Source organism: Diadema antillarum, unplaced genomic scaffold, assembly GCF_040938485.1.
Source record: "Diadema antillarum isolate AM-2024a unplaced genomic scaffold, OU_Dant_1.0 seq00001822_RagTag, whole genome shotgun sequence".
NCBI lineage: Eukaryota > Metazoa > Echinodermata > Echinoidea > Diadematoida > Diadematidae > Diadema > Diadema antillarum.
In genome coordinates, this window is record NW_027272496.1 from 75,001 (window position 1) to 88,987 (window position 13,987).

Consider the following 13,987-nt stretch of genomic DNA (forward strand, 5'->3'; position numbering starts at 1 on the left):
CTCTGACAAGTTTGTTATGTCACAATATCACCGTAAATAAGGGTTTTATAAGCTGCTACTGCCTCTTGCTGTAGACTACTCAGCACAGCATGCAGTGTCCAAAAATTAGGATAATCAGCAAAATCTTCATGCACACTCTTCCTAAAACTGTGACAACCTAATTCTCAGGAAAAGAAAAAAAGAAGCAAGAAGACTGACTGGTTTTGAGTCCAGGCCTCCTTCATCTCAAAGACGCGGGACTGGAAGAGGCTCCTCGTGATCTCAACTTCCACCTCCTTCTTGTTCAGACCAGTCTCCGCCACGGCTCCTGCGTTGACCTGGCCTCCCCCATAGATGCCCCCCGCAAAGCCCCTGTCGTTGGCCGTAGTCCAGTCCACCAGGGGGTCATAGACGAAGGCCTCGAGCAGGTTCAGCAGGGTCTCTCGTCCCTTGCGCATGATCTTCAGCACCTCCTCAGACGACTGACGGAAGTTGCCCTGAGTGATCCAAGGATCCACATCATTTCACAAATTGATTAACATTCTCTCCACTTTATTGCATGGAGTTGCTGAGAGCTTATTTTGCCTTATCATCCAGAGTACTCAGATTAGAGGTGAAGGAAAACAATTTTATTCCATCAATATAAAGTGTTCACACAACTTCTACCCAATTAACTGGAGAAGCCCATTATTAATCGGTACCCCCACTTTGAATGAGGAATTCTTCATACAATTTTGCCAACTTCGTGTGGAGGCAAAAATAATAGTAATGGTTAAAGTGAGACAGTTTTACCGAGTTGCTCTAAGGTATACACGTTATTACATATATTCACCTCATTTATAACAATACATCATCCTTCATTCAATGTGAGCTATCAATTTGTATTGATAAATACATGCAACACCCATATGTTACTGTATAAGCCATATATTTAGCGAGTCTAAACTTTTGCAAATCGTGACTTCCCAACGATTTCGCGAGTGGTTAAATTCGCGATCATGGAGTGCAGTAGTGAACGGAGAAATGTATATGTGTGCATCACATTCATTTCGGGATCAGATTCATTGTTTTAGCATGCCTTTAATTCGAAAAGCACCTGACTCACGAAATTTGCGAAAATAAAAACCTTTAAAAAAATTCGGCGTATACAGTACTTTGTGACTGTACATCAATATACATGTATAGTATGATACAATCCATTTCTGATTTTTCTGTGTTGACTGCCAGCATTTGAAATCACTTCATTCCTTAGTCATCTACTGATGTGAACAAAAGTAAAGAAATCACACAAAAAAAGCACAAAATGAAAGCTATGCATACAATATGAAAGCTATGCATACAATATGAAACATTAACTATGCAATATCTTCAAAGTTTAGATTCTGATCTGACACAAATTATGGAAGAAGTCCAGAAGACCCAACAACTTTTCAGCGAATGTCATTTTTACCACAAGTGGAGACAAGTTACTGAGATAGCTATGAGTGACAGGCAGAAATAGAATCGCACTCACCTCAACCCCAGTAATCCCTAGAGCTGCCTGGATATTCTGCGTCATTCTGAATGGAACTCGTTCAGGGACTCGCAGGTTCTTCCCTTTCTCGAAGCACACATTGTAATCAATGTGAACCACCTGATAAAAACAAGGACAGATCACAAAACATTTATCATGATTGAAAATGCATGATGCCTTCTATCTTCTGCATTATCATGTTTTGTTTTCTAAATGCTTTTCAGTGTTTCACTTACCTTGTCTTTTTTTTAGAGGGGGATGCCGAAAGCCTATCATATCAACAACAAAAAAAAAGATGTACAAATGTCCATCTACTTTTGGACAATCCAAGTTCACATTATCAAATTCACACAGGAGCTTGTAAACTTAATGCTAATACTTTCTTCTTACAATTGCTGTTCTTCTTGTAAATGATTCCCACAATGGGTACAACGCCAGTATGTCATGATGATAATGACTGTAAATTTATTACAAACCAAATTGTTGGTAGAATTGTAAATCTCCCTTTTATTTGGTGATGAAAATAGAACCACACAGGCAAGGTAGGATCCATCACTCTCTGATATTATACATGAAGATGAAAATAACACACAGACATGTTAACTCTTTGCTCTGTTGCCATGGAAACAGAGAGAGAGAGTTACCGTACCTCTCCGGTCAGGAAGTTGACCAGTACGTTGTCCAGATGCCTGTCTCCCAGACCGATGATGTAGCCAATCATGGACATGACAGCTGTGGAGCGGCTGAAGGCCTGGGTTAGGTGCCACCACTCTGAGGCACTGCCACTGCTACACCACAGCTCCCTGTCAGGGGAATGGTGAGAGGGGCAAGGGGAAGAGTTCAATATTTGTCTGACCACTGCATTAGACTAAGCATGGGCCCTTGTGATATGTTACAGGGTGTGTACAGTTCTGCTCTAGGTGAGGATTTAGTATTTGACGTTTTGCGAGATATTCCGAAACCACTCTATGAGATGTCAAAGAGCATGCAATTGTAAGGGGTATCAAAAGTTTCTGTGATGAAAATCGGTTTTGAAATGGCTGAGATATCCAAAAAAAGGTGAAACAAAGAGATCCTAATAAAAGGCATGGCCTGTCGCCTCTTATTATAATCACTTTTTGGGATATCTCAGCCATTTGAAAACCAATTTTCATCAAATAAACATTGAATCCTTCTTAAAATTACATGCTCTTTCATATTTCATAAGAGGTTTCTCATTATCTCACTTAGGAATATTCAAAACATGAATCCCCACCTCAACCAGTACTGTATAGTCCCTTTAAGTGTCGCTGTATCATCAACAATGGCATTCAAGGGACCTTGTCGCATCAATTATTTGTCTCGCACATGAAATGTGCTTGGGCTCTAAACAAGATCACTTTGGTCGATGGTGCGAAAGTGAAAGCATGCAAAACATTTTGCTTGTTTTGAAGCTCCTTGTCAGTATTGCTAATCATAGTAAGATTTCATCTTTAATATTGTGAACAAAGAAAAAATAAATATCTCAAAAGATCTATACAGTTATGAAACATGCCTATGCACAACATAAATGAGTGCAATGATGGGAAGCGCACAATAAATTTTATCTCACTCCATCCAACCAAAAACTCCTTAGGGAATTGTCTCCTATTAAGAAACAAAGCTACATGTAACACAGACACATGTCAACAATCAGCTACTAAAGAATGTAGCTCACTGCAACTGCCATGCCTTGGTGCAGCATTTCATTTCAATACTGTCATTTGGAAAGCGATTCTTACTTGGCCAGGAGATAGTCTGGAGTGTCATCAATCAGATCCTGTAGGACTCTCCTCATCATGCTCACAGGCCAGTCCTTGCGGGGAGTGTGGCTTGGGAGGCCCTGTGTGAACACAAAACAAACAATCACATCTTGTTCAGGGGCCTTGTCGTATACAGGGCAATATGGAACTTGAATGGCAGTTAATTTAGACCCTGACAGTCAGCTAGGTATTGCCATGGTAATTGCTACTACTTATGTTAATGTTGCTGTTGTCATAAAGATGCTAATGGAAGAGAGATCTATGACATCTATTATTGTAAAGTACATGAGCTACTTTAACACATATCTTCAGCAAAGGTTCTCTTCTGCTTTTGATCAACTGACTCCCTGTCTAGATAGAAGATATGGAAACATACTCCAAATGTCATCTGTGCATCTTTCAATTCTACAGGCATCTTCCCTTTATGTTCACAGACATTATTACTCCCTGACGAGACATTTCAAACAACTCCCATTTTGATATCCATCTTTAATAAAAATAACATGTGTGGTTGTTATAAATGTTGTATCTTTTCTTCTCTTCCTTCTGGGACTCAGCAGTCCTGATGTACTGGATATTAAAATAAGAAAATATAGGATGAAGAAAATTAAAGCACAAATGAACTTGAGGTGTGGTCACCGCACATTAAGTATCAGAATGAACTAACCTCTTCCTTCAGGGCCTTGGTGACTTTGTTGTAGAAGATCTCACTGGGCTTGGCAACAGGTGGTGGAACATTACCATCTCCAGCCTACAGATATCCAGCAGGGGTCAAAGGAAAGTTTGGGGTTAACATTATCAAGGTCTCAAAGATTCATCAAGCCTGAAAAACTTATAATAATAATAATAATAATAAAGTACATTTATAATGCGCCGTATCTATCATTATATGCAATATAATCTGTGCTCTAGTACCTAAATGTTTGTAGCACTGCTCAGCATGGTCAATTCGCAAGCATTTTCATATCATTACCATGTTACATACGTTTACCTGTTCTACATATTACTGTTTATAAAAATGGTTAATACTTAGCATTGTGACCAGCATTAATTGATTCAACATGATTCACTTGTTGACAAAAAGATTTGCATGGGGTTTGTAGCTAACATGGAAAAAATGATATCATGACTCTACTACCATACCACAGCTTAGTATATGGGTTCATGACATCAACCTCCCCCCCCCCCCAAAAAAAAAAAAAGGCTGACATATTAATTACTCGTGCCAACTAACCTTTGAAGCACCTGCAGTAGCAATGGCCTCTCTCTGCTGCCATCTCTTGTAGAGACCAAAGAGTGCGGAAGCTCCATCCACCCAAGAGATCAGACCAGATCGGGGACCCAGGGGGGTCACGGAGTAGTGGCAGGCATGCAAGAGGGGAGCATCTTGCCTGCAAAGTTGAGAGGAAAGAGAATGGCAATGAGAACATTATTGGAATCGAAATGACATCATCAAATTTCTGGGTTCTCCAGGTTCCTTTTCATACTGTAAGTGTCTTGGTCGTATCACAGTGCCATCATTTGCATAGTGATCCTTACTTGATATGAATGCAAAACAAAGTCTTTCACTTCATTTTTCATTTGAAACTTATCAAGAGAGAAAAACATTCTCTGTCTTGATACATGTAATAACATGACACACCCATAGCAATTAATGAGTAATTATGAGATTTTTTTTTTTCTGAGAAAAGGACAAATTCGAGACTCTGAATACAAATGCACACCCAATCCAAGCCACTCACAAACAGTATAATAAAAGCAAAGTCACAGTCCAAGACCAGGGCTACCCTTATATGGTGCTCACTACACACTACATTATGTCTATTACCAAACTGAGATTCATCTAGTCAATGTTTTTAAAATACTGTCTATGGCAAATATTTTGCAAGATTTAAATTTTCGCCAATTTTGCGAGTCAGGTGTTATTCACGAATATAAAGACAAGCGAAAATATTGACTTTGATCCAGATATGAATGTGGCGTGCACATATACATTTCTCTGTTCAGTACTGTACTCCACAATCGCAAATTTATCCACTCACAAAATCGTCGTGAAGTCCCGTTTCGCGAAAATTTAGACTCACTAAATACATAGCACATACAGTATTTGTCTGAGTTTGTTACTATGTATTTGCTTTTGTGTGTTACCGTGACCTCACAAATACACATTTATCTGATGTATTTTCACCTCGAAATAGAAAACAGGACCAACCTCTTGTTCCTGGCAAACATGGAGTTGACGATGGAGAGGAACTGCATGATCCTCTCATCCAGGTGAAGATCTTCGACCCCTTGAAGAGGTAAGTGTACTTCCTCCCATCGGAGCCCTGGAACACCAGCTTCTTGGGCTTGGTCTTGGTTGGTAGTATGTTGACAGTGTTGACAAACGACTCAATGTGGACAACCTACAAAGGATAGTGATTGATTTATATAGTCACATCTACAGTAAACGACAGTCTTAATTACACTGAAGGCATATTCCTTCTTTGCTTCAAAGGTGAATTACCTATCCCAAATTCTTCAGGGTCGTAGTAACACAACTTTTACTTTTTATCTCTCCCACTTCCATAAGACAAGGTAGATAATGCTTGATACAATGAAGTGCCATTTATTTATTGACTATAGAGAATGTTCATCTCAGTTCTTGTCAAATTTTGAAATACCCTGTTCAGAAACAACAAAAAAGAAAAAAACCCAAAGATTAGAGAGTATTGTAGCACTTGGTCATTCATAATCATCATCACATGTACACTAGACCAAGTTTTTAATTTCAGTGCATTAGCTCAGTAAGCAAACTAGAATTATCACTGAAGGTGATTAATACCCCCGCCCCTAGTGTTGCTTTATAGTATGTGATGTCATGAGGGCAATGACGTTAATACCAAATTTGTGCACTTGTCGAATTGGAAACAGAATAATTTTAGTTTACTGTACAATTACAGAGTTGACACCGAGTATAAAACTGAGAGCAAATGGAAACATGCTTTCCCCCAGCATCACTACACTTAAAGACCATCATACACACCAAATTTGACCTTCATAGCTTGAATGGTTTATTTGATACAAAAATGAGTGGTTATCATGGCAACACATTTTCCTTAAACTAAGACATTGGTGTCTTGCAAAACTACACTTCTAGATCATGATACATACTAAATTTGACTTTAATTGCTTGAATGATGGAAAAGTTTTTCGATCTGCACGGTTTTGGTAAAATTGTGGTTACCATGGCAATGGTTTGTGTGACAAACACAACAAGAGACCCGGGGTGACGCGCTCACCTGAGTTCGCAAGTTCATCTTCCATGCATTCTTGCAGACTCTTACCTGAGAACATTGGAAACTTATGGTGGGGGTAGCTTTGAGAATGGGGGCATGGTGTCCATTTACATATCCATCACACTGGTAAAAATACCTGCCAAGTACACTGTACTTTACAGAACATTAGATTATGCAGCTTGGGAAAAAAGACTTAAAGCCCTATCACTTTTGATTAGAACTAGAGAAAAATATTATCTAATATTCATTAATTTTGGAGGTTTGGACCCCCTGGGGCCCCCAAGGAAAGCATGGTGCCCATTCAAACACTTTGAGATCTTATCCCTATGGGAATGCTACTTGACAAGTTTGGTGAAAATCCATTATGTTGTTTTCAGCAAGAAGATGAAAATTTAGGCCCGCATTTGGACCCCCCCCCATCCCATCCCACTTCCTTGGGTCCCAAGGGGGGGGGGGGGGGGGGGGGAAGGGCACCCCTGATTCTCCCATGAACAAACTTGAAACAACAGTCATCAATATACTGACTCATTGTATTAACTTAGCTCAATCACTTCCAGTTCTAGAGAAAATCTGTAAAGATTCCTTACAGGAGGGGGGAGAGGTGGGTCCCCTGGGGCACCCCAGGTGGGGCATGGTGCCCATTTGATGGAATTGAGATTCTATCCCCCTAGGAATGCTACCTGCCAAGTTTGGTGAAAATTAGTGATGGGGTTTTCAAGAAAAAGATGAAAATTTACAATTTCGGTCCAAATTTAGGCCCCCTGGGGCCCCCCAGGTGGGGCATGGTGCCCATTTGATGGGAATGAGATTCTTTCCCCCTTGGGATGCTACCTGCCAACTTTGGTGAAAATTCATTATGGCATTTTCAAGAAGAAGATGAAAATGTACAATTTGGGCCCCATTAGGACCCCTCCCCACCCCCCTCCCCTGGGTCAGGTGGGGGGCACCCCTGATTCCGCCATGAACAAACTTGAAACTGCAGTCATCAATGTACTAATTCATAGTAGTAACTTAGCTCTATCACTTCTGGTTGCAGAGAAGAAGAGTTTTGAAGATTCCTTAATTTTGGGGGGTTTGGGTATGGTGCCCACTTGGACAAATTGAGATCCTATCCCCCTAGGGATGCTAACTGCCAAGTTTGGTGAAAATCAGTCAAGGGGTTCTCAAGAAGAAGATGAAAATGTAAAAGTTTACGGACGACGGACGCCGGACGACGGACGACGGACGACGGACGAAGAGCGATCGCAATAGCTCACTTGAGCCTTCGGCTCAGGTGAGCTAAAAGTTATGTGTTCCACATCTATACCTCAGGGCCATAATGCCTACCAAATTTGGTTTGAATTGCTTGAAAACTGTGGAAGAAGTTCACGCCACAGGATTTAAATTAAAAAAAGCGGTTACCATGGCAACGCATTGTCGGATACATATACAAAGGACATTTTCCAAAACTACACTTAAAGAGCATCATACACACCAAATTTCACCTTGAAAGATTAAATGGTTTAATTTGATACAAAAATGAGTGGTTACCATGGCAACACATTTTTCTTATATTAACACATTGGTGTCTTGCATAACTACACCTTCCAATCATCATACATACTAAATTTGACCTTAACTGCTTGAATGATGTGGAAGTTATTCAATCCACATGGTTTTGGTAAAATTATGGTTACCATGGCAACGCTTTGTCCGACAAACACAAAAATTATGTGTTCCACATCTATGCTTCAAGGCCATAATGCCTACCAAATTTGATTTCATTGCTTCAAAACTGTGGAAGTTGTTCACTCCACAAGATTTCGAAGAAAACATGCGGTTACCATGGCAACGCTTTGTCAAGTACAAATACAAAGAGTGTCTTGCATAACTACACCTATAGATCATCATAGATACCAATTTTGAAATTGATTGCTTAAAAACTATTGAAGTTATTCAATCCACAAGGTTTTGGTAAAATTATGGTTACCATGGCAAAGCATTGTCCGACAGACACACATCTATACCTCAATATCACCATTTACCCTAAGTTTCATTTAAATTGCTTCAAATTGTAGGAGGAGTTCGCGACACAAGATTTTGCAACAGACCGACCGCCCGACCGCCCGACCGCCCACCCGCCCGACCAACATCACGGTGATTCCTATATACCCCCTTCACACTATGTGTGGCGGGGGTATAACAAACAAACTAAAGAGGACAGTACATAGATTTTTCCACCTATGTCTATTTTCCTGTACTTAGAAAACAATAAGAAGGATTTTGTGACACTGAAGATCTGTTTATATAAGACCTATGGCTTATCAACATTGTGAGACACAAGGTACATTTAATATTGTAAGCAGTAGTAATTAAGAACTGCAATATCATTTTGTATATCTTGAACATGCAAACACAATTCTCCCAACCTTCACTAAAGTTACAGGAAGTAGAGTACATGAGTTTACCTGGTTGGAATGGCACACCTGTCCAGGGAGAGGGATAGCTGTGGTCTTCATGCTGGCCAGTCTGGGACTGATCTCACTCATCTGGAGGAGGAATGTGGAGCGGCGATTGGACCGCTGCTGTAGCATGTGACCAAGCTGGTGGGTACGGAACACAATGCAAAATGGACAAAAGATAAGAGGGCATTAGCAGGTTCCAATCTTATAAAAAACTGCTATTACAGAGTTTTGCTCTTTTTTTTTCCTTTTTTTCTGAGTACCATATAAAAAAGAACAAATGAACACAAGGCTTAGTTGAGCAATAAACTAAATACTTGACATAAACAAAAGTTTCTTTGACAGTATGTGGACAGCAAGAAGTTGTGTGATGAGTTTAGCTTGCTGCATAAATGCACAGCAGGCAAATTGAGTTGGCATAATTTCATACACCATGGCAATCTACACATTACTTGCTACTACTACTACAAATACAACGCATTAGTCAAAAGGGCAAATACACACATATTCAATAAGAAGGAGGTGTCAAATCTAGATCTTTGGCCAAACATAAGGACTCAACAAACAAGACAATGAAATTTTAAGGAACTGAGAACGTAAAGTCGTATTGGAATGTCACTTCAGCTCTGTCTAACGAACCAAAGCGAGATGTCATTCAATTACCCTCATGTACTGTTATGGGTTAAAAAGTTTTGACATGTCCTGAATATGCTCATTTAACAATTACATATAGCAGGGCTCCACACTAACTTTTATTTTTGGTGGCCCGATAGGGCCACCAAAATCATCGATTTTTATTTTTTTGGTGGCCCGAAAATAAAATCTGGTGGCCCGAAAAAAAAATCAAGAAAAACATATAAGAAAAACTAAATCGGTCCAACTAAACATAGAAATATAAATATCAAGTATTACTGAAGTGATACAGGTACACATGTCTAAAATAAATGAATAGAAAATTCAATCATCTTACCGTTATTCTGAGTTCTAAGATTTTGCAAATAGACTTATAGATTATTATAAAAGTTGATGCCTATTTAGGTGGTCAAAACTTACGTTTGAAATGAGAAAGTGGGAGCATTTGCAGACATTTGTAAACATCCGACATTTGTTTTCGCATTGTAAAGAGTCAAAAGTTACCATTGTTCATTTCTGATTTGCGAATGTCAAAGCAAACATTCAACATTTATTTCAGCATCTTCCGAAGCCGAATGTTATCCTTATTGATTTCCGAACGCAAAATCAAATATCTGACATTGATTTTAGCACCGTACGGAGGTGAATCTTACCGTTATTCATTTCCAAAAGTATATAAGCAAACATCCAACATTTATTTCAGTATCATATGCAGTCAAATATTACTGTTATTCATTTCCAAACTTAAAAAGCAAACATCTGACATTTATTTTGGCATCTTACAGAGCCGATTGTTACTCTTGTTCATTTCCAAAAGTAAAGGCAAACATCCGACTTTTTTTGGTGGCCCGATGTGCATTTTTGGTGGCCCCGTGCCACCGGGCCACCGTTAGTGTCGAGCCCTGCATATAGAGACCACAAGAAGGACAAAACAGAGTAGAGCACATACACACAGACCTACAAAAAAAATTAAAGGTGTTTTCAAACTTGGCAGAGTAAATAGAGTTTCTATATGGCTCCATATTGTTTCTTTGCATTTGACTGTCGTATTCTATCTATTCTATTCCATATTCTATCTGCCTACCCCAGTGCATGCAAATAAGTAACCAGCAATCACGTTCACACACCTCATGATCAATAGCAGGCGTAGTGACAAATTTTGACGGCAGTAAGAACAGTACACCCATTTCTGCCTTGAGTACGCTCTGTCTCTCCACTCACCTGTTTGAAAGGGGCCCAGGATGGCTGCGGCTGCTCAGGGTTCTCTGGGTATTTGATGGCCTTGATAGCCAGCTCTAGCTGCCCTAGGAAGGTCTCCTGGAAGGCTTTCTCATTGGGAGTCTCTGCCTGCTTGCTGGTGATGCTGTGTAGCTGCTCCAGGGTGAAGACAATCTAAAGCATGGAGAAAAAAATAGACAGGCAATTCCCTAACAGAAGTGAAAATATCAAAAGCAGTAGGCCTTTAAAGGTGCATGGTCCCGGTGTTTTAGTCAAATGCGTACGCGGGCGCATGGCGCAAGTTTCCTATAGAGACCTACGCTATCGACTCCTCTTTAGTGCTTACGCTTTGGCCCACTTCCCCGAGTCCGAAGAAGTCCGATTCACTGTAGTTAGTGGACCGATCACAGTTCGGCTCATGATTCTTTTGTGATGTCATAATAACAAGAACATAAGCACGCAACCTGGCATTACTACAGGCTGCGCGATGCACAGAGAAGACAACGAAGGCAACGTTACTTAGCAACACCTACGCACTTTACTCATGATGACAGCTCAACTTCGGTAATCTTCGTATCAATGCTAACGGTGATCGGCAGTATCATCAACAGTGCCCTCTACACTACCGGGACTATGCACCTTTAATATGCAAATCTACTCGAATTCCCTGTAGTTCTCAATGTCCATTACACCTGAAAATACAAGAAGTATGGTACACAATTAGATCAAAATGCTAATGAGTTTTGTGAAAGAGTAAAAAAATTGCTACGAAACAATTTTTACATAGTCAGGTGATCAACATCATTCAAACTATGTTGAATTGTAATAAGATGAAAGTAGAAAAATAACTTAGAGGTAAAATGTAGATTAGGAAGTGCTGCTGAAAGTACTTGTAACTTACCTTTGATCCACTCCCCCCCCCCCCCCCGAAAAAAAAACAACAATTCCCATCAGTGTAAAGCATTAAATGAGAAACGGAATTCCCAAATTTAGTACTCTCCATGGCAGTGAGTGTAATAAAGTGACATCACAGAAAGTGGTAGTGTGTCTTACCGGTCTCATAATGGCTTGATGTTTTTTCATCATGAGTGCTCTCTTCTGTCTGGCTTCCAGACTCTCATTCCTCATCACACGTTTGGCCTCTTCCTCCAGCCTCTCAAGACGCCTTGGAGAAAAACAAAGCAAAGAAAAGGGGGGAAAAAGACATGTAAAACTAATCTTTATGAACTGTAACCTAGAGAGGGTCAGTCATATGTTGTTCATAGTGGTCTGCTACATAAGAGGTGGGTTAGGGATTTACAACACATAAACTTCACTTGTGCACAGTTTTGATAATGTGATAATCCATGCAGACCTTACACAAGCATGTAGTTAACAGGGTATCCTCACTCATGCTGTTGTTGTTGCACCAATTTCTCATCCTTCACCTTTGTGTTGCTTCTGATCTTGTTTGATGTTGCCTCCCCATTCATCTTTATCCTTCACAGGCTGCCCTCAATGATCCTTGGGATCATCACTGGTCCTCCACTCCCTTTTGTTTGCTCAACCCTTTGCTGTAATCCCTTCCATACCTGTTCAGCTACCTGCCTTTGACACCCAACCTATCCCTTTTGTTTTCTTTGTTCTGTGTCCCTAGCCCCTCCCAGACAGTGCTTGTTGTGTGCAGTCCATTTGTCTACTTACCCTGTATGTTTGTCATTTTGCCTCTGATGAAAATTCTGCAAAGATCAAAAGCTCAAGCCCGTTCTGACTCTAATCACAAAACTTTGAACAACAACACTGTTAAAGACCTTGAAGCATTGTTATTCAGGTTAAAATCAAACTGACTATTAGAATACACTGAAGATGGTATGGATAAAACTGTGGTACAATGAACAGAGGCAAGGCACAATATCTACAACCTCTGAAAATTACTCCCTATTATTGAGTACAACCATATCACAATCAGGGTCTTTCGCAACTGTCAACAGACGGAATGAATAACAAGAAATTTCATTGAAAACAGTTTGTATAAATTTGAATGCAATAACTCATCTGTTTGAAACAATCACAGAAAACTTATAAGCAACACAAAAGTGATGTATGATTTACCCAGATGACTATCAGACTCTGACTACAGAAACATGGGTCACTCCCATACTGCACACCAACTTGGTGTAGTCACATGTTGAGCGTGGCACTGACATCAACTTTACAAAGCATGCAGAGTAGTACAATAAATGTATGGATGATCAAGAGTGACAGTTACAGAGAAACAGGTGGGTATACAGTGACGAATAACAACTGAAGAACATGCACACTCGACAAAGATGAAAACACTACAACATGAACAAATTTCATCATGCAGATTCGAAACTGCCAGCGATGTCTAGGTCCTGTCATAATTCAGAATCCCAGCAGCATGTACATGTATGTGCTTTTTTGTTGTTGCTGTGTTGAAGTAAAGCTGTTACCCTTACCTGGTAACATCAGACTGTATCTGAGTGAGCGTCCCAATCCAGACCTCTTCCCAGAGCAGTGTGATGCGCCTCAGCTCATGCACCAGGACCTCTACCTGCCTGACCAGGCTGCCATCATGCTGGGACAGCGTGGAGATGAGAGCTCTGAGGCAGTCCTCCAGCAGATGCATGGAGTGGTCATGCTGCTTCCTCTCCTCCTCCTCCTCACCATTACCCTCCTCCTCTTTCTCCTCCTCCTCCTGGTCCACCTGCTGGCTACCAGCATCCTGCAGGGAGCCAGGCAGCATGCTGTCTTGGAGGGGGTCCCTCTGGGGGTGGGGGCTTGTCAAGAACTTGGAGATGGAGCTTGTTTGACCTGGAGGCCATAGCAAGCAACAAATGGAAGAGAGTTTTTGAGCACATCCACATGATGGGGATTCATCATGGCAAGAAGAAGTGTTACTTCTGCAAAACTGATTGGCAAGGAAGAGTTCTTCCACAGCATACCATCCCATTTATCTACGTTCCCTCTAATAAGATATTCATGAGACATTAACTCTGAAGGATGCTTCGACCCATCATCCTCCCAAAACCATATTAATTGAAGATCATATCACATTCAAGGAATGTGAAACATCAGAGAGTTTTACAAACTCATGTCTCCATGGCTGAAACATTTTCAGCCTCAATTCTAACTAAAAATAAA

At 40.4% G+C, this 13,987-nt stretch overlaps 1 protein-coding gene across 1 annotated transcript in view; it reads right to left on the reverse strand.

Annotated features, from left to right (window-relative positions):
• Positions 1–13,987, reverse strand: part of LOC139712563 (serine/threonine-protein kinase SMG1-like) — an 82,303-nt gene that overhangs the window by 29,606 nt on the left and 38,710 nt on the right. The window contains 12 exon segments of the mRNA XM_071624372.1: positions 199–476; positions 1,493–1,612; positions 2,142–2,295; positions 3,253–3,353; positions 3,941–4,024; positions 4,508–4,664; positions 5,486–5,561; positions 5,564–5,678; positions 8,999–9,133; positions 10,847–11,017; positions 11,897–12,008; positions 13,303–13,657. Of these exon segments, the coding sequence (XP_071480473.1) occupies positions 199–476; positions 1,493–1,612; positions 2,142–2,295; positions 3,253–3,353; positions 3,941–4,024; positions 4,508–4,664; positions 5,486–5,561; positions 5,564–5,678; positions 8,999–9,133; positions 10,847–11,017; positions 11,897–12,008; positions 13,303–13,657 (1,858 nt within the window).